This window comes from Eptesicus fuscus, chromosome 17 (assembly GCF_027574615.1).
Source record: "Eptesicus fuscus isolate TK198812 chromosome 17, DD_ASM_mEF_20220401, whole genome shotgun sequence".
NCBI lineage: Eukaryota > Metazoa > Chordata > Mammalia > Chiroptera > Vespertilionidae > Eptesicus > Eptesicus fuscus.
In genome coordinates this window covers 61,352,813-61,377,454 of record NC_072489.1, presented here as the reverse complement: position 1 = coordinate 61,377,454, position 24,642 = coordinate 61,352,813, and the positions used below count along the sequence as shown (strand labels likewise).

The following is a 24,642-nucleotide window of genomic DNA, read 5'->3' as shown; positions in this document are numbered from 1 at the left end:
GTCCCCAGCCCCTGCCTGACCGAGGACGCTGCCCGGGGTCCAACCTCACGGGGCTGATGACGGACAGCATGCTCACCCCGCAGGTGAAATGAACGCAGCGAAACGGATCCGGAGGCCTCGGACCGACAACCGAGCGGGTCTGCGCTCTGGGCTGGCGGAGACCCCCTCTCGGTCCCGGCTGGGCCACAGCCTTGCAGCCGAACCACGAGAGGCCGAGCACCTTCTGCAGAAAGCATCGCGGGCTGTTCTGAAGGAGAGGAGGTGGGCGCTGACTTTCCTGGGCAATTAAAACTCTCTACCCAGCCCGGCCGGCAGGGCTCAGCTGCTGAGCATCGACCTAGGAACCAGGAGGTCAGGGTTCAATTCCCGGTCAGGGCACATGCCTGGGTGGCAGGCTCGATCCCCAGTGTGGGGCGTGCAGGAGGCAGCCGGTCCACGATTCTCTCCCATCATGGATGCTTCTCCCCCTCTCCCTCTCCCCCACTCTCTGAAATCTATAAAAATATATTTTAAAAAATAAATAAATAAATAAAGCTTGGCCTAAATCCCAGCCCTGGCCGCTGACCTGGAGCCGTCAGCCCGGAGCGTGAAGCAGCGGTAAGCTCCCCGACTCAGCTCCGGCGAATGGGCCCCGACGAGACCCTCCCCTCCCCCACAAGCTCTCAGGGTGCCAGGGAGGGGACGCCCCGGCCTCTGAGCAGCCAGTCCTGGGGAGGGCGACGTGGGGTGAAGCCACAGGCCCGGCGTCACCGAGCCCGTAATCCCGCCCGCAGCCCTGAGCCCCTGCTCAGATGTCACGCCCGTGAGCCCTTAATCGTGGCCACGGCCCGTTCCTGGACCCCGTCCAACCTGCCGTGTCTTTCTAGAGCCGGGACCCAGACTTGGCACAGGGCGTGTTCCAAATGGAGCCGAACCCCAATGGGCGGGAGGGCACCGCCTGCCTCTGCCCAGGACGTGAGCCACGGCCCCTGCGGCCGGCACGCCACGGCCACTGCTGACCCGGACCCGGCGCAGCCCCGTCTCCCGGGGGCCCTGGAGATCCCTCCTCACGGGCCCCGGCCTGAACGCTGACTTCCTGGAGATGCCCACAGATACTATAAAAGTATACGTTCACATAGATCCGTGGTTGGCAAACTGCGGCTCGCGAGCCACATGCGGCTCTTTGGCCCCTTGAGTGTGGCTCTTCCACAAAATACCACGGCCTGGGCGAGTCTATGTTGAAGAAGTGGCGTTAGAAGAAGTTTAAGTTTAAAAAATTGGGCTCTCAAAAGAAATTTCAATCGTTGTCCTGTTGGTATTTGGCTCTGCTGACTAATGAGTTTGCCGACCACTGCCATAGATCATGCTTTCTGGACACGGACCCCGGGCTCTGCCCTACAGACACGCTGCCCCGCAGGCGGTGTCTGTCCTCGCACACAGCGGCTCCCGCCACGCGTCACACACGCCAACCCAGCTCTATGCGCCGTGGCACTTCCCAAGTGGGTGCCCTCGAAGCCACCCACAGGGGGGCTGCGTGGTCATGCTGGAGGGGGTCCCCCCCAACAGTCGTGGCTTCATGAGAAGCTACGAACAGTAACTCCCTGAAGGTGGGGAGCGGAGGCACGTGGACGTGGGGAGTGTTCTGTGGGGTTTGGGGGTTTTGGTTTTTGTTGTTGTTAATCTCACTCAAGGATCTTTTCCCACTGACTTTTAGAGAAAGCCCACGGGAGGCAGGAGACAGAGAGAAACATCGACGTGAGAGAGACACGTCGGTTGGCTGCCTCCTGCACGCGCCCCGACCAGGGCCAGGGATCGAGCCTGCACCCGACGTACGTGCCCTGGACCGGAATCGAACCCGGGACCCTTCAGTCTGCAGGCCGACACTCTATCCACTGAGCCACACCGGCCAGGGCTGTGTTGTTTTTTTAACATTCTGTTTCCACACCACAATTCCGTGAGCCACCGTCCCAACAAACGTGCAGGCTCCTCAGCAACGTGTCTGCCTGAACCCCCCGCTTCCTGGCTTTCCCGCCGTTTGGGCAACGGCAGGCACCCCAGCTCCGCGCAGGGAGGAGGGGATGCCGACCCGAGGAGCGCGGGAAAAGCCGCTGAGCTCATCAACACCCGGGACATGCAAATGAGGACAATAACGAGGCTGTTATTCACCGCCGATTAGCCACGATTAGACAGACCGGCGCACGGCGTACTCGCTGGGAAAAAGCCGCACACGAGGACGGGGACGAGCGGGGAACCCTCCCGGGGATCATTGGGGGGTGCCATCAACATCGGCAGCACGCCTTTTTTCCGACCCAGTTCATTCTACGCCAGAAATCCAGCCGCCACAGGACACAGCGGGAGGCTCCAGGCGCACGCGCGAGAGTGGATTCCAGCACCTTCGCAGCAGCAAGACCAGGACCATCCAGAAGGCCCTGCGCGAGGTCCAGGCTGTCCTGCGAGAAGGAACGTGCAGCGCGTCCCAGCTCCACGGCAAACTGTCACTGAAGGTGAGGCCTTTGTGCCCGGCCGGCGGGGCTCAGGGCTGAGCATCGACCCAGGAACCAGGAGGTCACGGTTCGATTCCCGGTCAGGGCACAGGCTCGGGTTGCGGGCTCCATCCCCAGTGTGGGGCGTGCAGGAGGCAGCCGATCCATCATTCTCATCATGGATGTTTCTCTCTCTCTCTCTCCCTTCCTCTCTGCTCTTCCCTGAAATCAATACAAAACATTTTTTTTTTTTTAATGAGGCATTCGTATGTTCCCACCTGGTGAGATATCAAGTTATCGGTAAATGGAAAAACAATGGGCTGAATGCAAACATGAACACTCATGACCCCCGTGTGTAAAGTTACACGCGTGCACAGCCCCATGGGTGCGCAGAGGCCTGGATCCATTCGCCCGGCAGTATACACACGGCTAAAACCAGGACGAAAAGGTACCAAATTGTTAGCCACACACTTTATATAATGAATATTTACTTTCTTCTCCTCTTTGCTTTTCAAATTTAAACAGAAACCTTGCGTGCACACGTGCGCGCGCGCGCACACACACACACACACACACACACCAAAAATAAGTGACGTGAACCAGCTTCTCGGGCCTCCCCTGCCCCCGGCTCCCCATCCTCCCCTGCCCTCCGGGCCTCCCTCGCATGCATGACTCCCCTGCAGGCCCGTCGCCCTGGCAGAAACTCGAGAGCCACAGGGACGAGGGACCCTGCAGCAGCCAACACGTGCGCCTCTCTGCACCCCTGCCCGTGGCCCAGTCTCCGTGGAACCATCCCTGCTTCTCACCTGCCAGGAGCAGACGGAGCGCCCGGGGCTGCAGAGCCTGGCGAGTCCCAGGCTTTCCAGGCCGAACAAAGCCGACCGGAGCGCGTGGCCCGAACCCTCGCCCGGTGAGACAAAAACCTGATTCCGCCAGCACCCCGCACCCGTCGCCACGGAGACAAAAGGCGGCTCAGACAGGTTTCTCGGGATCCTCGTCACCTCGATCCTCCGGGGTGCCCGTCACCCCCCTCCCCCAGCTACCTCCGGGGGACAACTGGGAATGTGGGTTTAGCTTAGGACGATGACACCAAAACACAAAGGTGAAAGGTCAAAGTGTGGCTCCCCCACGGCAAAAAGAGCCCAGACATTTCCAAACAGCCAGGTGTGCGATAAGCAGCAGGTAAACAGGCAGGAGCCGGGAGGCACGCGGGCTCCGCGCCAAGCCGCTGTGCCAACCAACACGCCCGCCTTCCCTCCCCCATCGGCCGAGGCGCAGGGACGGCCCCCTCACCTCGGCCATCACCGAGGCGCCCCACGAACTGCAACTCAACACAGACGGAGTGTTGTCAGGACGCATGAAATCTCACGGCTCGGGCCACGCCCCGGGGGGCCCCAGGCCACCCCTCCTGCACGTGTGTGCGTGAACGGGTGACACGTGTCCAGGGCGGGGCACTTGGGGCTGCAGATGGGAGCCACACCTGTTTAACCTCAAACACCAAGACGTCTGCTTTGCAGGAGGTGGCCCCGGAGCAGGGCTGGGCGAGCCCGGTGCTCCAGGCGCCAGCGCTTCCCTCCTCTCCGCGCCAGCCCTGCCCTCCGGGACGTGGGCGTGCGCGCGGTGGCCGTGCCCTGCAGACGCTCAGAGAGGAGCCGGGGCAGCGTGCCCGCAGGGCGCCCACTGCCTTTCGAATTTAACTTTGAAAATCTCCAGACCTGCCCCGGGGGGTGGCTCAGCGGCCGATGCCCAGTCAGGGCTCAGGCCCGGGTGGAGGGTGTGCGGGAGCAGCCGAGCGATGTTTCTCACGTAGATGTTTCTCTCTCTGTCCCTCTGCCTTCCTCTCGCTCTAAAAAAGCCAATGAAAAAGTCTTAAAAAAAGGGAATGGTGTTTTACGTTGCCTTTTCCCCGGAGGCGGCGCCCGTGGCCTGTCTCCGTTCCCAGCGGCGCGTGTGTGGCAGGAGCGATGGTTTCTGAGGACGCCCTTGCCCTCGAGGCCTCGCCGTGGCCCAGGAGGGCGCTGGGGGGCGGAGGCAGTCTGTTCGTTACCTCGGACACCCGCTGGCCCTTCTGCCCTAAAGCGTGATAACTGCTCAGCGTCCATGAGATACCCGCCGACGGAGGGAGGCTCCCGCAGAGAAACCGGAGCTGTTCCAGGTGGAAAATGCCGCTGCCGCGTCGCGGTTGTGCTCAAGGTCGGTGTCCGGGCTGGCGGGGCCCATGTTCACGACGACCCCACCGACCTTCTCGTTTGACGTTTGTATCGATCTCAGGAGGTCCCGGCTCGCCGCGGGCGGGCACATGCCCGGGGGGCGGGGTCTGACAGTGCGTGGGGCTCATACCCTCGGGGACCGCGTGGCCCCGGAGATGGGAGGTCTCTGTCTTCCCCCTGCAAGTCCCAGCAGCCTCCGGGGCTCCGCGAGCTGACTGTCCCACTCCACTGCGGCCACGCCCTAACAGAACCCAGGCCCACGGCCTCTGCCTTCGAAGGGGTAACCCCCCAGGCCGCTCACACCTCGGCCACAGCCTCTGCTCCCGAGAGAAGGCCCAGCAGGGCACGAAACGCCCCCTGGGCCCTCCAGCCAGCTCGCCCCGCCCCAGAGGGCACCACCCCAGCATGTGCCTGGCCAGGAATTGAACTGTGACCTCCCGGTTCATGGGTCGACGCTCAGCCACTGAGCCAGGCCGGCCAGGCCTGACCATGGGGACTGCATCAGTTTGTGTTTGCAGAGAGCATCCGGGGGTTAGAACAATCCCAGGAGGCACGCCCCCCAGCTTGGCCCCTTTTTCTTTAAAAGCAAAATATACTCTAGATTGTTGTTCCCAAGCACTCAAATCCCACTTCTCTCTCTCTCTCCGAAAATGGCTCCGACATGAGACAAGAAGATGTGTGTCGTCCGTGCCTGCAGGGAGCCCGGCTGGGTGTCCCGCTGCCGGCTCCGTCCGGCCTTCAGAACGTAGGTGCCCACGGGCAGCGGGATCTCATCGTCTCCATTCACACTGAGCTGCCTGCACCTGCCTCAGGCCAGCAGCCCTCCCTCATCGGCCCCCTCGGCCTCCAGCTCGGATCTGCACATCCCTCCTCAGCCGTGATCGGGACGTGCTCGCTGGCCTCTGTACTCACGTCCATCCAAGGGGGCGTAGGGGAGGAAATTCGCTGACCGCCAGGATGTTGACCATCATTGTTTTTCTAAAAGAATGTTTGTATTGACTTTTTTCTTTAAGGAGAGGGAGCGCGAGGTAGAAACATAGATGGGAGAGAAACATCCATCGGCGGCCTCCTGCACGCCCCCCACTGGGGACGGAGCCTGCAACCCGGGCCTGTGCCCCTGAGCGGGAATCGAACCGTGACCTCCTGGCTCCTAGGTTGATGTTCAACCCCTGAGCCACGCCGGCCGGGCCATACATTTTAAAGTCCTCCTTCTCCGTACGGAATAACGTGGAGATTCTACATCGCTCACTCTGAGATACCCTCCCTCCAAACTCAGCCCGGAATCCCGCCGCCTCCCTACCCCGAGTCTCCCCAAGAGCCGACATCACGCCTCCCTGCAGGGCCGCAGGGCCGCGTGCGCCTCTGACCAGGAGTCCCCGCGAGCATGGCCTGAGCTTCACCCAGCGCCCCGGACGGCGCTCAGGCGTCATTCGCCGAACGGACGGACCGAGGCCTGACGGGCTCGACGGGCACCTCCAGGGATGGCTGTCCCCCGCACCCCGGGGGGCGAGGGGCCAGACTCACGGCACAGCCAGGGGGGGCGGCTCAGAACCCTCGCGGACGGAGGACGGGCAGAGCCCTCTGTTCCTGCGGGACAGTCGGCGCGCCGGGCCCCATCCAGGCGCACGCAGCCCGGCTCGAGCCCAGCGGCTGCACTTACGGCTGAGGTCGGCGCAGCCTTGGTCTTATAGACCATAAAGCGTATAGAAAACAGACCCCGCTTCCCACCCTCCTGCTCTTAAACCCGCTTCCCGTGCGGCTCAGCGCAGAGGGGGCTGCGCTGCAGCACGGCACGCGGCCGGGCTCACACGCGTGTGCTTCGGCAGCAGACACGGAAACGGCCAATGACGATCACGGCCAGGCTGTTCCCGCTCCTGCCGGTTCCCGGGAGCTTCCGGCAAAATGAACAAATAAATAAGAAGTGCAAACCCCGACGACGTGGAGCGCGGCGTACCTTATACCCTCCGATGCGATGCTCCTGCCTGAACTCCTTCCCGTTCTTCAGCCACCGCATCGTGGGCGTGGGGTTCCCCCCCGCGGGGCAGCGGAACTTGACCGTGTTGGCGGCGGGCACGGCGTGCAGCCGCTTCTCCATCTTCTCCGTGCTGGTCCAGTAGGGCGCTCCTGTGCGGGGACAACGGGGCAGCGTGGGCGGGCGGGTCACCCCCTCGCCACGCTCCTCGTGGGCGAGGTCATTTGCGCGTACGCGGACCACCGAGGTCGGCAAAGCCGGGGTGAGGGTGACCTCAGACTGACCTCAGGCGTTTCCTCACCCCGACCCAGCTGAGTCGCGGGGGATGACCTGCTGGTTTTTTGTTTTTTATGGTTTTGGTTAGCCCTCACGCTGACGTTAGAGAGAGTGGAGGGAGAGGGAGAGAGAGAGAAACATCGACGAGAGACACAATTCGACCTCCATGTCAGCAGGCAGCTCACCAGGCGGCGACGGAGACCCCGTTCTGTGAAGCTGCCGCTCCGAGTCCTCGGGGTGGGGGAGCTTTTACACTCGAGGAGGAGGAGGCGAGTGTTTAAATTTGCCGAATGAGGGACACAGTCTCTACCCCAGAGCCACAGCGTCCGCCGGGAAACCCCGCCCACCCTCACGCCACCGCCAACGGCGCAGCCACCAGACAGGAACCGCGAGGAGCACAAAGTGAATAATGAGCTTGGTGGCCGCCCAAGCCTTTCCGACCTGATCTAAGCGAAGGCAGCCCTGGGGGGGGGGGGGGGCAGCCTCGGGGGTCCACACCCCCGGGGTCACACCCTCAGGGGTCACACCCTCGGGGTCGGGGTCACACCCCCGGGGTCGGTGTCACACCCCCGGGGACCGCTCCCACAAAGCCTGCTCACGTGAATTCCTAGACGTGGACGGAGGGGCCCACGGGCAGCGCGGTCACAGCCGAGCGGGTCCCTCGGAACGCCCTCTCCTCTCCCCGTAAGGGAATGAGCCGGTAGGGGCTGCCCCCCCACAGGGGGCAGGACTGTGATGCCCTGAAAATGCTCGGTGCCTCTCCCGCGGGGCTGAGCGGCGGAGGCTGCGCCCCCATGGGCGTCCCCCAGGAGCCCGGCAGCGGTGCCTTCGTGGTGGCACCTGAGGAGCGACCGCAGGACAAGGGGGGAGTCCTGGCAGGTGGCCACTCCCGGGTGGACCGTCAATCACCACGGCGGCCCCTGCGGGAGGCCCCGTGCAAAACAGACGGGGCCCCGTGCAGCCGCGCTGGGCGCCGCTTCATTCCCCGCGGGAGGCGCAGACCTCGACACGTCACCACAGGGCTCGAACCCGAGCTCACATTCTCCCTCCCGGATCCCTGTAAGTCGTGACTCAACAGAAAGGGCCGTCGAGCCCTGACCGGTGTGGCTCAGTGGATGGAGCGTCGGCCTGTGGACTGAGGGGTCCCGGGTTCGATCCCGGTCAAGGGCATGTACCTGGGTTGCGGGCACATCTCCAGGTGGGGCATGTGCAGGAGGCAGCTGATCGATGTTTCTCTCTCATTGATGTTTCTAACTCTCTATCCCTCTCCCTTCCTCTCTGTAAAAAGTCAATAAAATACATATTTAAAAAAAAAAAAGGGCTGTCGAGCCACGTTTTCGAGGTTCCCTGTGCGCCCGGGACGCCCAGCCCCCTCCGGGGGGGTGCTGAGGTCACACGGCTCGATGTGCTTTTATGACAAGGCCTTCCTGTAAGACATCAGCTCAGGGTTTTAAAAAATATATTTTTATTGATGTCAGAGAGGAAGGGAGAGGGAGAGATGGAAACACCCATGATGAGAGAGAATCACGGATCGGCTGCCTCCTGCACGCCCCACACTGGGGATGGAGCCCGCAACCCGGGCCTGTGCCGTGACTGGGAATCGAACCGTGACCTCCTAATTCATAGGTCGACGCGCAACCACTGAGCCACACTGGCCGGGCCTCAAGGAGGTTGTTAACAAGCCCGATGCCGAAGGGGAGGAATCCTTCTCTTATCCTGCAGCGGCTCCTCCCGGGATAAGCTGGATTGTGGGAGGCCCGGAGAAGCTGGAGGTGAGAGAGATAATTCACGGTCGGAGAAGTCCTGAGTCCACTATTTCAGCAGCCTGGGCGCGTGGAAATGCCAGGGCGCCCCCAAACACAGGGCAGGGGGTGAGACACAGGGACAGGCGGCCGGCCCGCCCCTCGACCCGGGAGGCCGGGGGACACACTCATGACTGTCACCTGAGAAGGTGAACACGGGACAGGTGTTTCCTCCACGGCCTCGCGCACACGAGTCTGCCAGCCACGCCGCATCACGCCGCTCGGGGGAAACGCTCGCACCCACTCTGCACCCCTCTCTGGCGGAGCCTGAGGGGCGGGTGGGACTGGGTGAGAGCCAAGAGGAGGAGCCGGGCGCTGAACCCCAACGGCATCGGGAAGGCGTTCTGTGACATCGGGTGAACACGCTGGCCCAGGCGACAGGCGGCCCCTGCTCCGAGGCCCTCCATCCCCGACGGAATCTGCCGGAGAACGATGCCCTCGGTCGGGAAAGACTAACCACGAGCTTAAAGGAGCAGCGAGGCCTCAGAGGTGCCGCCCGCCGGCCCCTCGTGGCTCCTGCACCGACAGTCACCCACAGAGTCAACGCAGGGCCGACGCCATCCAGCAGACCTCCGTCCGCGGGGCTGGTTACACAGAGGCTTCCAACCAACCACAGGAGCTGCCCTCACGGCTCCCTCAACGCAGCCTTCTCACCACCGGCTCCCACCGCCAAGGGCGCCCTCCCGCCCTGGGCCACCTCTGTCACCCACACGAGTTCCCATCGCCAGCTGTTTCCAAACGGAAAACCACTCCTCTCGGCGTCTGCCGGCCGGCAAGAGCAGAGCACCTGGCAGGTACAACTCGCGTTGACTTTAGCCTGTGGAGTATCGGAGGGAGGGAGGGAGGGAGGGAGAAAGAAAGGGAAGAGGGAGAAAGGATGGATAGATGAGGGCTGGCTGGATGGGTGGGTGGATGGAGAGATGGATGGATGGAAGGAGGTTGGACGGATGGGTGGGTGGGTGGATGGAGGGGATGGATGGATGAGGGATAGATAGGTAGGTGGAGGGAGGGATAAATGGATGGAGAGGTGGACGGATGGAAGGATGGATGGATGGGTGGGTGGATGGGTGGATAGGTGGAGAGATAGATGAAGGGATGGATGGATGGAGGGAGGGAGAGAGGGAGGGAGAGAGATGGGTTGAGAGATGGATGGATGGATAGATGGATGGAGAGATGGATGGATGGAAGGATGGATGGATGGGTGGGTAGGAGGGTGGATGGATGGAGGGGATGGATGGATGAGGGATGGATGGATGGATGGATGGATGGAGAGGTGGATGGATGGAAGGAGGATGGATGGATGGATGGGTGGGTGGATGAGGGGATGGATGGATGAGGGATAGATGGGTGGGTGGATGGATGGATGGATGGATGGAGGGGATGGATGGATGGAAGGAGGATGGATGGGTGGGTGGGAGGGTGGGTGGATGGAGGGGATGGATGGATGGGTGGGAGGGAGGGTGGATGGATGGATGGATGGATGGATGGATGAGGGATAGATGGGTGGGTGGATGGATGGATAGATGGATGGAGAGGTGGATGGATGGAAGGAGGATGGGTGGGTGGGTGGGAGGGTGGGTGGATGGAGGGGATGGATGGATGAGGGATAGATGGGTGGATGGATGGATGGATGGATGGATGGATGGATGGATGGATGGAAGGAGGATGGATGGGTGGGAGGGTGGATGGAGGGGATGGATGGATGGATGGATGGAGGATGGATGGGTGGGTGGGTGGAGGGTGGGTGGATGGATGAGGGATAGATGGGTGGATGAATGGATGAATGGATGGATAGATGGATGGAGAGGTGGATGGATGGAAGGAGGATGGATGGATGGGTGGGTGGGAGGGTGGGTGGATGGATGGGGATGGATGGATGGGTGGGTGGGAGGGTGGGTGGATGGAGGGGATGGATGGATGAGGGATAGATGGGTGGATGGGTGGGTGGGAGGGTGGGTGGATGGAGGGGATGGATGGATGAGGGATGGATGGATGAGGGATAGATGGGTGGGTGGATGGACAAACACATGAACCAGAAGGACAACTGTTCGAAGGAGGGAGCAGAAGTGCGTGCTTGACATGGTCCCCCCAGCTCTGCCCTTCCTTCCCGGCACCTCCATTACAGGCAGACACCAACTGTCCACAAGTGGGAGGATCAGGACTTACTCCGACCCTGTGACTTAAACGTAACGAGAAGACAGGGGCTGCTGCGCCTGCCCTGCCCAACCCCGACGTGTCCCAGACCGACAGCTAAGGTCTATGGTCTCGTCTCCCCGAAGCCAAAGAGAGACTCCAGCCCAGAGTTCACAGGAAAACATGGCGTCGTGTTACCACGGCCAAAAGCGACCTCGGGGAGCATGTGGCCCAGCAGGTTAAGTGATTTGATCAAGGTCACCCGGCTGGAGGCTGCGGGGCGGGGGGGCTGCCCGAGCCTCCAGCTCCCCCAGCAGTGCCCTCTCCGCCCCCAGCTGCCCTCTGAACTCTCCCATGGTAACTAAGTCAGAAGTTCACGATTTACGTGAGCTGTGGACACTGATGACTGCCAACTGTATGTTTATTGATGCAAAACTAAAAAAAACACAGCCTGTTTCAGCTCCTAGATTAAGTCTCCCGACTCCCTAAAGCTCCACTAAGGCCCGTGTCTAAGTCTATAATCAGGCCTTTAAAAATATCACTAATCGGGGCACCTGAACGCTTAGAGCCCGGGTGGAGGGCTGTCCCGGAGGCCCCGCCCCACCATCATCTGTTCTCAGTTTTTCACGAACTAAGAGAAATAATCTAACGGAGATGGGAGTGAGGGTGTGATTATGGGGGGGAGGGGGGCAGGGAGAGGAGGTGCTTTAGTTGAGATTTAGTTGAGAAATCTCATTAAAACAATGAACTTGCTGACCAGTGAGACGGTCAATAAGAAAAACATTAAAACACATGAGGCAAGTTACCCACATGTGAATGCCAGAGTCCACGGGGAGGTCGACCAGCTGCCCCGTGGGAGCTCCCAGGATCTGCCTCCAAAAGAACCCCTGCGCCCGGCCGGCGTGGCTCAGGGGTGAGCGCCAACCCACGAACCAGGAGGTCAGGGTTCGATTCCCGGTCAGGGCACAGGCCCGGGCTGCGGGCTCCATCCCCAGTGGGGGGCGTGCAGGAGGCAGCCGGTCCATGATTCTCTCTCACCATGGATGTTTCTATGTCTCTCTCCTTCTCCCTTCATCTCTGACATCAATAAAAACGTATTTAAAAAAAAAAGGAAAAGAAAACCCTGCAGTTGTTGGCGAGGCTGTCTGCCCAGAGGGGGCGGAGGAGGCGGCAGGACGCTGGTCGTGGGAGAAGGACGGCGAGCGTTCCGTTCCACAGAAGAATTCCGAAGCGTTTAGGGAGGCTGTGGAATGCGGTTTTGCTTTGTTGTTTTGTTTGTTTCGATTCTTAGGAACTTAAACGTAAGGAAGAAGCCAGCGTTTACCGAGAAATGATGTCCACCACGTGGAAGTCCCCACTGGAGCAAAGGCTCTGCGCACCGTTATCAGCAGACTCATCACGAGAGGATCCGCCATCCCCGCCAAGATCCTTCCAAAACAACGCGGCCTCGCTCCCTGGCACTCGCTCGGGCGTCGGCCACAGGTCCCGACAGGCACGGAACCAAACAGAACCACACAGAACCACCTGGTCTCTCTCTCCACGCGGCGGGAGGAGCCGCTGCGCGCAGGGATCTCGAAGCAGCCGCCTCGCTCCCCACCTGACCTGTGTCCCCGCCATCGGCCCCAAGAACAGAGCCTCCAGCTCTTCAGAAACAACCGCTTACACGCAGGAGGCGATGAAACCCTCTCCCCGAAGACGCACACACGTGTCTACTTATCGTTCAGACCCAGAACAAGGACCAAGCCACGCCTTCCCACGCTAACATACATGGAACCTCTAAGCCCTCAGCCTGGACGCCCTTTGGAAACCAGCATCAGAAACGACCCTTTCTGTCCCGAGAAGGTGGGCCTGGCGGCCGGGCGCGTGAGCTGTGGCGTTTCCCGGCGGCCGGGCGGGGATGACATCACAGGGCTGTTCTGCTGGGGAAACGCCCAGCGCGGTGAGACGTGAGGTCACCAGCGAGTCAGCTGCTAAAATACGGCCCGGGGATGCCCTTCCCGCCTGTGACGGAGGAACCTGGCCAAGCGGGTCGGGCGTCAGACCCATCCCATCAGCCCGCAGGGGCTCCGCAGCCTGGGGTTTCCACGGCGACAGATGCTGGTGTTCACGCGGGCGCTGGTCAAGGCCTCGGGGCACCCCGAGGAAGGACGCTGGGGGCTCTGCCCGTCTCCGAGGGGAGGGTCCCACGCAGAGCCCACGTGCGGCGGGGAAGGCCCGTGGACCTGCCCCTCCTCCCGATGGGGACGTCTGTGTCACGTGAGATCCCCGAGAGACGTGGGCGAAGTCTGGGACCACACACACGTTCCCTCCGTGCCCAGGCGGGCACTCGGCCTCCCTCCAGAGGCGGCCTGCGGGGACAGGCAGGTCTGAGGCACGCGGTGACACACGTGAAGTAAGAACGGAGCCCGATCCGAAAAACCGGGCGGCTCCGTGGGCTTGGGGGGGAACCGGGAAACCGGCCCGGGGCGCCCGCTTCCGACCTGGTTCCGGTGGACGAGGCAGAGTGAAGAGCGACCTGAATATGGCCCATCACACCTACGGCGGGCACAGCGGCCTGGGCGTGGCACGCCCCACGTCAGGGCCCCGTTCAACCTTCCTCCTTCATTTCTGACCGTTCGCTTTGCCACTGTACCACGCTTTCTAGAACCTAAGAAGAACCTACCACGCAGGTAAACCTGCCTTTTTTATAGTTAACCATCAAAATTAATTAAATTAATTAAACAGCCATCGAGCAAACGGGCAGAGGGAAAAATCACCTGCAGGCGATCGGGTGCCCCCCCAAACACGTGGACGTGTACACTTTTTCGTAGCTCAATTGATGTTCCTTCCTTTTCAGATGTAACCCCCTGGAATTAATAATTATTCAGACTGTGTCCACACTTTTGGGGGACACCCTGTATTTTCAGGCCATAGGACACAGACCTGACACCCACCTGCCGGAAAGAGAAAAATCTTGGGAAAGCCGGGACCCCGTCCCTGTCAGCAGGGGGTCAGGGAGCTCCGTCTGCGAACTTCCCGGGAGAGGAACTCTCAGACACGTCCCCCTGCCCCCCCCCCCCGGGCATTTCCCGAGGATCAGGAGGTGCCCGAGGAATCACACTGGACACGCGGAGGGGTTCCCGGGGCTGAAAATGCGAAGAACTCGGTGCGTCTACAGCTTTCCCTATTAATCCGGTCAGGCGTTCGGCATCTGAGGGGGCAGAGGTTGTTCTAACGGCAACATCCCCGTCCCCACCGTGCCAACCGCCCCGGCGTGGCGCTGCTCCGTCCACACAGGCCCCAGCTGCGCCCTCGCGGCCGCCCGGCTGCACCTGGGAATCAGAGCGGCCTAATCACACCAACAGATGGCAGAGGCCGCCGAGCCGGCCGGGAGCCGCTATCGCTTTAAATCGCCTCTCATGTTTCACAGCATCGCTCAGCGGCGGCCCGGGCAGCGGTATCTCCCGGGACAGCTAACACCGGCCCCTAATCGCCGCAGGCCCCCGTTTCAGGGCAGAGCTGGTGTCATTCGAGAGCTAATTACAAAGAACCCCGGTGGCCAGGCGAAGGCGTGGCGATTCATTCAGCGAGGGCCGGCGTTCTCCAGAGGGAGCACGCCACTCCCGGCCCGTCTATTCTAACGGCACGGGGCACTGGGCACTGGGCACTGGGCGGGGGCTGGGCACTGGGCACTGGGCGGGGACTGGGCACTGGGCACTGGGCACTGGACACTGGGCGGGGACTGGGCACTGGGCACTGGGCACTGGGCACTGGGTGGGGGCTGGGCACTGGGCACTGGGCACTGGGCGGGGACTGGGCACTGGGTGGGGGCTGGGCACTGGGCGGGCACTGGGCACTGGGTGGGGGCTGGGCACTGAGCACTGGGCACTGGGCGGGGGCTGGGCACTGAGCACTGGGCACTGAGCACTGGGCACTGGGCGGAGGCTGGGCACTGAGCACTGGGCACTGGGCGGGGGCTGGGCACTGAGCACTGGGCACTGGGCGGGGGCTGGGCACTGAGCACTGAGCACTGGGCACTGAGCACTGGACACTGGGCGGGGGCTGGGCACTGGGCAGGAGCTGGGCACTGAGCACTGGGCACTGGGCACTGGGCACTGGGCACTGGGCACTGGGCACTGGGCACTGGGCAGGGGCTGGGCACTGAGCACTGGGCACTGGACACTGGGCGGGGGCTGGGCACTGAGCACTGGGCACTGGGCACTGGGCACTGGGCACTGGGCAGGGGCTGGGCACTGAGCACTGGGCACTGGGCACTGGGCACTGGGCACTGGGCAGGGGCTGGGCACTGAGCACTGGGCACTGAGCACTGGGCACTGGGCGGAGGCTGGGCACTGAGCACTGGGCACTGAGCACTGGGCACTGAGCACTGGGCACTGGGCGGGCGCTGGGCACTGAGCACTGGGCACTGAGCACTGGGCACTGGGCGGAGGCTGGGCACTGGGCGGGGGCTGGGCACTGGGCAGGGGCTGGGCACTGGGCGGGGGCTGGGCACTGGGCACTGGGCACTGGACGGGGGCTGGGCACTGGGCGGGGGCTGGGCACTAAGCACTTTGCAGACACTGGGCACTGGGCACTGGGCACTGGGCGGGGGCTGGGCACTGGGCAGGGGCTGGGCACTGGGCAGGGGCTGGGCACTGGGCGGGGGCTGGGCACTGAGCACTGGGCACTGGGCACTGGGCAGGGGCTGGGCACTGGGCACTGGGCGGGGGCTGGGCACTGGGCACTGGGCGGGGGCTGGGCACTGGGCACTGGGCAGGGGCTGGGCACTGGGCACTGGGCGGGGGCTGGGCACTGGGCACTGGGCGGGGGCTGGGCACTGGGCAGGGGCTGGGCACTGGGCGGGGGCTGGGCACTGGGCGGGCGCTGGGCACTGGGCGGGGGCTGGGCACTGGGCGGGGGCTGGGCACTGGGCACTGGGCAGGGGCTGGGCACTGGGCGGGGGCTGGGCACTGAGCACTGGGCACTGGGCACTGGGCGGGGGCTGGGCACTGGGCAGGAGCTGGGCACTGAGCACTGGGCACTGGGCGGGGGCTGGGCACTGGGCAGCGGGGCTAGCGTTCAGGATCAAAACCCGGAGGTCTGCCCTGACAGGTGTGGCTCAGTGGATAGAGCGTCGGCCTGCGGACTGAAGGGTCCCAGGTTCGATTCCGGTCAAGGGCATGTACCTTGGTTGCGGGCACATCCCCAGTAGGGGGTGTGCAGGAGGCAGCTGATCGATGTTTCTCTCTCATCGATGTTTCTAACTTTCTATCCTTCTCCCTTCCTCTGTGTAAAAAATCAATAAAATATATTTTTTTAAAAAAAAGAAGAAGAAAACCCAGAGATCTGTGGCCGGCAGTCCTTCTGAACCAGGAGACGAGATTCCGCTCGCCCAGCCTACTTGTTACGTAACCTCCGCCTTGCTGTTACATGTTACTATTTCCCAGGGCTTGGATTAGCTCACTGATCCTACGAGCAGGCCTGGTACTGATCGCCAGGGCAACGCCACCACAACCCAGCTGGCAGAATCAGGTGTCCCCCAACCAGCAGCCATGACACCCCCAGGCGGGCACTGCTTCAGAGCCGTGAACCCCAGGGCCAGCCTGCTCACCCGCCCCCACCACCCCGGGCACTGGCTGAGGAGCCCGGATCGGACGGGCAGCGGGCCCACAGCTGACTCGCAGCTCCCTGCTCGGAGCATTTCCACTCAACGAAACGGGAAAAGCTCTCCTCCCCGCCCCATCGGGTCGTGGGGGGCGCCGACGGAGCCGGCAGCCGGCACGGAACCCGCCCGGACTGACCTCACGGCGGCCGCCGCGTCTTCGGCCGCCTCCCCTGCGGAGCCGGAGCGCTGACGAGAAGCGAGCGACGTTCACGGAGACGCAGGCTTTACTATGAACCACGAAACCTCGCCAGCAGCCGGTGCGGATCGCGGAGGAAAGCGCTCACGCACCCAACACCCACTGTTTTATAAGCAGCACCCCCACCGCGAGCCCCTGTCTGGGGAGACCTGAGCCAGTGGTTCTCACTCCTGAGGGCACCCGAACCTCCCCCGCCCCCCGAGTTTCTCTCCAGCAGGTCTGGGCGGGGCCCGAGGATGCTCATTCCCAACGAGTTCTAGGCTCGCTCGTGCCAGGAAGGAAAGTCTGTCAAAACCAAAACATCCCCCTCTCCGCCACGCTGCTGAGACGCGGGGAGAAGCCCACGCCCCTGGGGTGCCCGGCAGGAGCCCCTCCTCGCCTCCTCTGAACAGCCCCGGGCCGGTCGGAATCGCTCGTCGTCTTTGCTATCCAGGCCGGGCTTAGGTTCATTCCACGCACTGGGATCGTTCGGAGGACACGCAGCCGATACATCCACAGCACGGCTGCCGGCGTGGACGGAGCCTCCCGGCCGAGCTCCAGGAATCACAACTCGCTCTGGATGTTAACTTCCTCAGCGAACACGCGCAAGCCCTCTTCTGAGCATCGCCCAACACGGACGCGTCCAACCCTCCGGGAAACCCACCGGGGGTCGTGGTCACCCCCACGTTACGGCTGAAGGCACCGAGGCCCAGAATCGAAGGACCTGCCCCGGACGCCCGCCTCCGAAGAGGTGGCCCAGGATCTGAACCGGCGTCCTCAAACCACGGCCCGCGGGCCACATGCGGGTGTTTCTGCCGTTTTGTTTTTTTTTACTTCAAAATAAGATCTGTGCAGTGTGCACAGGAATTTGTTCATAGTTTTTTTTTAAACTGTAGTCCGGCCCTCCCACGGCCTGAGGGACAGTGAACTGGCCCCCCGTTTAAAAAGTATGAGGACCCCTGGGTCTGAACCCAGGCTGGCCACGCTCCGAGCGGCCACGCTCCCCCCGGCACAGGCCTCTCGCGGGTCGGTGCTCGGGAGCCACTGCCTTCAATAGCCAAACGGTACACGGGCCCTCTCCCTCTGCAGCGTAAGGCTCACCGCCCTCACGCGGCACAGCATGCGGCGTAAAGGCCATTAAGGTGCCTCAGATCATTCCCTTTCCTTTTCCTTTCTTTTATTGATGTCAGCGAGGAAGGGAGAGGGGGAGAGAGAGAGGAACATCAGTGATGAGAGAGAACCATGGATCGGCCGCCTCCTGCACCCCCCCCCCCCCCCCGACTGGGGATGAGCCTGCAACCCGGGCCTGTGCCCTGACCGGGAATCAAACTGAGACCTGGTTCGTGGCTTGATGCTCAGCCCCTGAGCCGCGCCCGGCCGGGCCCAGACCATCCTTTGTGATGGGGCCACCCTCCACCTGGCAGGATGTTTGCACAGCGTCCTTGGCCTCTACCCACAAGATGCCACACACCCCCCTCCCCTGTATGACCACCCAACGTGGCCACGAGGCCCCAGGGGAGGGGGAGAAGGCGCGTTCCCCAGCGTGGAGACCCGCGGGGCGAGCCGAGCGCCACCCACCGTGACAGGGAACCCCGGCCGCGGCGTGGAGCTGCGCCGTCTCCGAACAGTGAGACGCCCCAGGGACAGAGGAGACGGAGAGAAGGCACCCGAGCTCCCGCAGAGAGCGGCTCAGGGGCCCGGAAAGAAGAGGCGGACAGTGGAGGAGGGTGCACAGACACAGGTTTATTCTCAGCGTCGGAAGCCAGGAAAGCGGACACAGCGGAGAGGGGGGCGGGGGCGCGGCATCGCGAAGCAGCGGCAGGAAGCGGGGAGAGCCGGCGCCCCCAGGCGCTCCTCACGGGACCTCCGGGGCGGCGTTACTTACTCTTGTTGCTGTTCTCACTGACAAAGTCCTCGGAGCCGTCCGCGTCGTCCTCGTCGTCCCCGGAGGCGATGGCATCTGTGCGCGAGAGAACACACCGGGTTGGTCTGTGCCGAGCCAGAGGCGCCGCCCGCCACGCGGTCCTCAGGGGCCGGGACGCCGACCCCGCCCCGGGACCGGCCGGGACGCCGAGACGCGTCCGGCTAAGACGGTCCCGGTGGCTCGACGTTTCTCTCCCGGGGACACGCGGTCTGGCTCACGATCCCGTGTCTCCTGCTGCCGCACTCCTGCCCCTGGGGGAAGACTGGGCCTGGGACCCTGGATTCTTAGGCCTCAGATGGTACCCGAGTCCCCAGCAAATCCACAGATTCACTCAACCCACAGACGCTTCCCGGCAAGACCTGTGGGCGCTCAGGGTCCCCCTCCGGGAAGGCATTCGGCCCTAGAAGCTCGCAGCCCCCCTGTGGCCTCCGCCCGTTTCCTAACATTCTGTAAACAAAACTTTAAACTCAGCGGCCACGGAGCAGGAGGCCTGGCAGTGCCCGCCCCCTCGCCGCAGGAAAGAAAAATCCAGGAGAGGCGCTCCAAGTTGGATAAAATGAATCCGAAAACGTCAGCATCCAAGTTTCAATCCTGTTCCAAATGCCAACGATGGGGGGGGGGGGGGGAGAGGGGGGAGAGGGGATAGAGGGGGGGCGGGAGGGGGAGGTAGCTTCCTTGTGTAAAAGTGTGCCGTCTCGCAAGAAAAGCGTCACTGGTGCGGGTGAGATGCAGTCCTTCTGTTGTTGTTAATCCTCACCTGAGGGAATTTCCCATTGGTTTTTAGAGACGAGAAGGAGGGGGAGAGACAGAGAGAGAGAAACATCGATGGGAGAGAGACACATCGATGGGTCGCCTCCCGCACGCGCCCTGACCAGGGCACAGGATCGAACCCGGGACCCTTCAGTCCACAGGCCCACGCCCTAACCACTGAGCCCACCGGACAGGGTGAGAACCCCGTCATTTTTAATGACCAGCCTCCCTGCTCCCCAGAAAGAATTTCAAAAGCAGGCAAACAGCCCCACTGAAGCGCTGGGCCCGGATCCACCAGCAGGTCCCACCATGGAGCCACTTGCCCAGTAAAACGTTCCCCAGAGCCCCGGGCCGCCTGGCTCCGTGCTGAGCATCGACCTAGGAACCCGGAGGTCGGGGTTCATTCCCCGTCGGGGCACGGGCCCGGGTTGCGGCTCGATCCCCAGTGTGGGCCGTGCAGGAGGCAGCCGGTCCGTGACTCTCTCTCATCGTTGATGTTTCTCTCTCTCCCTCTCCCTCTCCCTTCCTCTCTGAAATCAATAGAAATACATAAGCTTTTTAAATTTCACCCAGAAAACGCTGCGAAGAAGAGACAGGGGGCCCGCGGCCCACTCACCTGTGACATTCACCACGAAGTAGCCAGTCTCACTGTCCACCGTCCTCGCAGCCGTGCAGGCATAGAGGCCAGAGTCCCTGGGCGTGGCGCCCTTTATCTGCAGATACTCCCCGATAAGCACTGTCCTATTGTTGGGCCCCAACTGCACCCCATCCTTAGTCCAACTGATCCGGGCGGCATCTCTCAGCCGGCAGCGCAACTCTAGCGACTCCCCGGGCGCGGCCACATACACGTCGGGCTGCGAGATTTGGTATTTGGTTGGCGGCTCTGCAGAGGGCGGGAGAGAGGAGGCGGAGAGGAGGCGGAGAGACAGCGGAGAGGAAGAGGAGAGAACGTCCGACAAGGTCAGTGGAGGCCCCGCATTCCCAGAGAGCAGGTCTCAAGTTTGCAAAGGGCCCCAGCGGGCGGGCCTCTCCCCGCCACCACAGGGAGCCAGCACCCCCAGAGAACCAGCACCCCCAGGAGCCAGCACCCCCGGGAGCCAGCACCCCCAGGAGCCAGCACCCCCAGGAGCCAGGACCCCCAGGGAGCCAGCACCCCCAGGGAGCCAGCACCCCTGGGAGCCAGGACCCCCAGGAGCCAGCAGCCCCAGGAGCCAGGACCCCCAGGAGCCAGCACCCCCAGGGAACCAGCACCCCCAGGAGCCAGGACCCCCAGGAGCCAGCAGCCCCAGGAGCCAGGACCCCCAGGAGCCAGCACCCCCAGGGAACCAGCACCCCCAGGGAACCAGCACCCCCAGGAGCCAGGACCCCCAGGAGCCAGGACCCCCAGGAGCCAGCACCCCCAGGGAGCCAGCACCCCCAGGAGCCAGGACCCCCAGGAGCCAGGACCCCCAGGGAACCAGCACCCCCAGGAGCCAGCAGCCCCAGGAGCCAGGACCCCCAGGAGCCAGCACCCCCAGGAGCCAGCACAGGGCCTCGGGCAGAGCTGAGGGTCTGAAGCAGGAACCCGAGGGAGCACCTGCAGAAGCTGCCCCCACAGCGACCAGCACCGCAGGCTCGACCCCGAACCCCAGACCCAGGCGGACGGACCCTGGACAAGGACACTGGACAAGGACATGCCACCCACAGCTGCCTGCAATGCAGTCTGGAGATTCCACTCCGGTGGCACTTCTTACGTGAGAACGTGTGTTTAACCAACATTTTCACTCAACGTGACTGCATGGCTGTGTCCACACGCACACACACACGCCCGCACACGCCTGTTCACTGTGCTAGACGTCTCGTTGTCACGGAGCCCAGCTTCTCCACACACCTCAGACCCCGGACACGAACGGGTCCGTCGTGAGGCCGCCGCCTGGCTTCCACGAGCTCGCGGGTCCCGGGAACCGGCGGGACCGAGGAGGGACTCTGTGCTCGGGGAGCGGGGCGAGCGTCCCTCCTCACACGTAAAAGCCTGGCCCTGAAGGCCAGAACCTCAAAGTAAAACGCCCCGGACAGCGAGAGGCCGTCTCCCTGGTGCTTCACCGAAGCCGGACCCCGACCCACAGCCAGACCCCGACCCACAGCCGGACCCCGACCCACAGCCGGACCCCGACCCACAGCCGGACCCCGACCCACAGCCGGACCCCGACCCACAGCCGGACCCCGACCCGAAGCCGGACCCCGACCCGAAGCCGGACCCCGACCCGAAGCCGGACCCCGACCCACAGCCAGACCCCGACCCGAAGCCGGACCCCGACCCGAAGCCGGACCCCGACCCACAGCCGGACCCCGACCCACAGCCGGACCCCGACCCACCGCCGGACCCCGACCCACAGCCGGACCCCGACCCACAGCCGGACCCCGACCCACAACCACCCAACCCGCAGCCGGACCCCGACCCACAGCCGTACCCCGACCCACCACCGGACCCCGACCCGCAGCCGTACCCCGACCCACCACCGGACCCCGACCCGAAGCCGGACCCCGACCCACAGCCACCCAACCCGCAGCCGGACCCCGACCCACCGCCGGACCCCGACCCACAGCCGGACCCCGACCCACAGCCGGACCCCGACCCGAAGCCGGACCCCGACCCGAAGCCAGACCCCGACCCACAGCCGGACCCCGACCCGAAGCCGGACCCCGACCCACAGCCAGACCCCGACCCGAAGCCGGACCCCGACCCGAAGCCAGACCCCGACCCACAGCCGGACCCCGACCCGAAGCCGGACCCCGACCCACAGCCAGACCCCGACCCACCGCCGGACCCCGACCCACAGCCGGACCCCGACCCACAGCCGGACCCCGACCCACAGCCACCCGACCCGCAGCCGGACCCCGACCCACAGCCGGACCCCGACCCACAACCACCCAACCCGCAGCTGGACCCCGACCCACAGCCGGACCCCGACCCGAAGCCGGACCCCGACCCACAGCCGGACCCCGACCCACAGCCGGACCCCGACCCACAGCCACCCGACCCGCAGCCGGACCCCGACCCACAGCCGGACCCCGACCCACAGCCACCCGACCCGAAGCCATAACATGACCCCCAGCCGCTGCCAACAGCCTGCCGACATGCCACGCTGGAAGCTGGTCCCTCCCTGCCACCTCCCTCCGCATAGGCCGGCTCCAGCTCCTGGGCCTTGTTCCCCTGGGCTAACCCCACTCGTCCTTCAAGGCCCCCCCACAGCCCCCCACAGTCCTCCACAGCCCCCCCCCCGCCCCGCAAGAGGCTGGCCCCAGCAGGAAGTGAAGGGGACGCGTCCCTCCTGCGTCTCCCCCTCAGGGATGTTTCCATCTCTCCTTCCCTCTCCAAAATCAATAAAAATATATTAAAAAAATAAATAAGATAAAACAGCAGGATGAGAAGGCGCCCCGACAGCTGGTCAGAAAACGAGTGGGGCGTCCCCTGCGTAGACCGTGTACCGCCTGCCCTGAGCTGCCCCCCCCCCCCAAACACTCCTCAGGCACCCTTCCTGGGAGGCTCATGGGGGTCTGAACAGCTCCCACTGGGGGGAGGAGGAGCCTGAGGCAGAGCAGGTGGGAGAGGCCATGACCTCAGCCTGGGTGTGACATCACGCTGATGTCACCAGCTATGAGCTGTATGCGTCCACCTCTCAGGAAACAGATTCTCGCTGTGGGAGGAACTCTGCTGAGGTCCAGAGAATCTGTGGCTTAGGGGCTCCATCACACCGTTCCGCCAAGCCCCTCCCCCACTGATTCCACCCCCCGATGTCACCTCCAGCACCCCCATGTCACCTCCAGCACCCCTCGATGTCACCTCCAGCACCCCCCGATGTCACCTCGGACGAGGGCTGAGCAGGGAGCCGCTCCAGGTGACGCCGCGTGGCCGCTCCCCCTTTATGATGTTTGCCTACACACGTCTGCCGTGTGGTGTCTGAATGGCGCCCGAAGGCAAACAGAGAGCAGATGGGAAGCTCGCGCCCCGCCCGGTCCGATCGCTTCGTGGGGCGCGGACGACAGACTTGAGCCGTGAGGGACGAAGACGGCAGTTGGGCCAGCGGGACACCTCAGTGGGTCGCCCTCCACAAACGGAGCCGGTCTTTTCAACGTCAGGCTCCATCGCAGCTGAGAACCGGGAACCCCGGCCGATGTGGCTCAGTGGACAGAGCGTCGGCCTGCAGACGGAAGGGTCCCGGGTTCGATGCCGGTCAAGGGCACGTACCTTGGTTGCAGGCTCCTCCCCAGCCCAGGCCCTGGTCAGGGTGCATGCAGGAGGCAACCCGTCGCTATGTCTCTCACATCGGTATCTCTCTCTCTTCCACTCTCTAAAAATCAATGGATAAATATCCTCGGGTGAGGGTTAAAATAAAATAATAATAATAAAGTGGGGTCACCCTAGAACGCATCCCCCTGAGGTCCCTCCTTCTCAGAAAATCCGGGATGTTCAAGTCCTCAACACATCCCTGCGGAGAGGGGAAGAGAGAGATCCGGAGACAGACACGGGGGCGGGCGGGGGTGTGTTTAAAGGCAGAGGCCCGTCCTGTCAGGGGCCTGGGCTCCGGGACAGCCCTCCTCAGGCTCCCACGGGACCTGTGAGCGGAAGGACGGCCGTGGGTGCTGCCCGCCCTGACCTCCCGCCTCCTGGGCCGAGGAAGTCACCGTCACTGCGTGGGGCTGCCGCACGGACAGAACACGGGGGAGTGAAGATGGAAACGTCGTCGCAATGTCACGGGCAGGGACCCAGGGCAGGTGAGTGTGAGCCGGTCCCGGCTGTCCCGCTCACCTGGCCCGCCCGCCTGGCCTGCAGGGCCACACCCTGCCTGGGGAGGGCGTTCTACCCGCCGGCGCCCGATTTCCTGCCCATCGGCATGGAACACAGAACCCCAAGTACAGGGAACCCCAAATGCATTCTTCACAGGCGGGAACGGAGGAGGTCTGGACAGACGGACAGACAGAGGCCTGTCGGGTTCCACAGCATCGGGGCTTCCGGAGAGGACCCCACTTTCCACTGGCTCAGCTTCCATCCGGTTGGCATCAAAACGTCACCCACAGAAAGCGACGAAGGGCCGGCTGCTGGGCTCGGTGATTGAGCAATCGACCCATGAACCAGGAGGTCACGGCTCGATTCCCGGGTTGCGGGTTCGATCCCCAGGAGGGGGCGTGCAGGAGGCAGTCGATCCATGATGCTCTCTCATCACTGATGTTTCTCTCTCTCTCCCTCTCCCTTCCTCTCTGACGTCAATAAAAATGTTTTTTTAAAAAGGAGATAAAGCCACGGATGTCCCCAC

At 63.4% G+C, this 24,642-nt stretch overlaps 1 protein-coding gene across 3 annotated transcripts in view; it reads right to left on the bottom strand.

The window, feature by feature from the left end:
* Positions 1 to 24,642, bottom strand: part of FGFR2 (fibroblast growth factor receptor 2) — an 82,633-nt gene that overhangs the window by 38,790 nt on the left and 19,201 nt on the right. For all 3 annotated transcript variants that reach the window (XM_054728652.1, XM_054728653.1, XM_054728654.1), the window contains exons 3-5: positions 19,965 to 20,231; positions 18,560 to 18,634; positions 6,627 to 6,796 (exon numbers count right to left, since the gene is read on the bottom strand). In XM_054728652.1, coding sequence (XP_054584627.1) covers positions 6,627 to 6,796; positions 18,560 to 18,634; positions 19,965 to 20,231 — 512 coding nt within the window. The remainder of the gene's footprint in view (positions 1 to 6,626; positions 6,797 to 18,559; positions 18,635 to 19,964; positions 20,232 to 24,642) is intronic.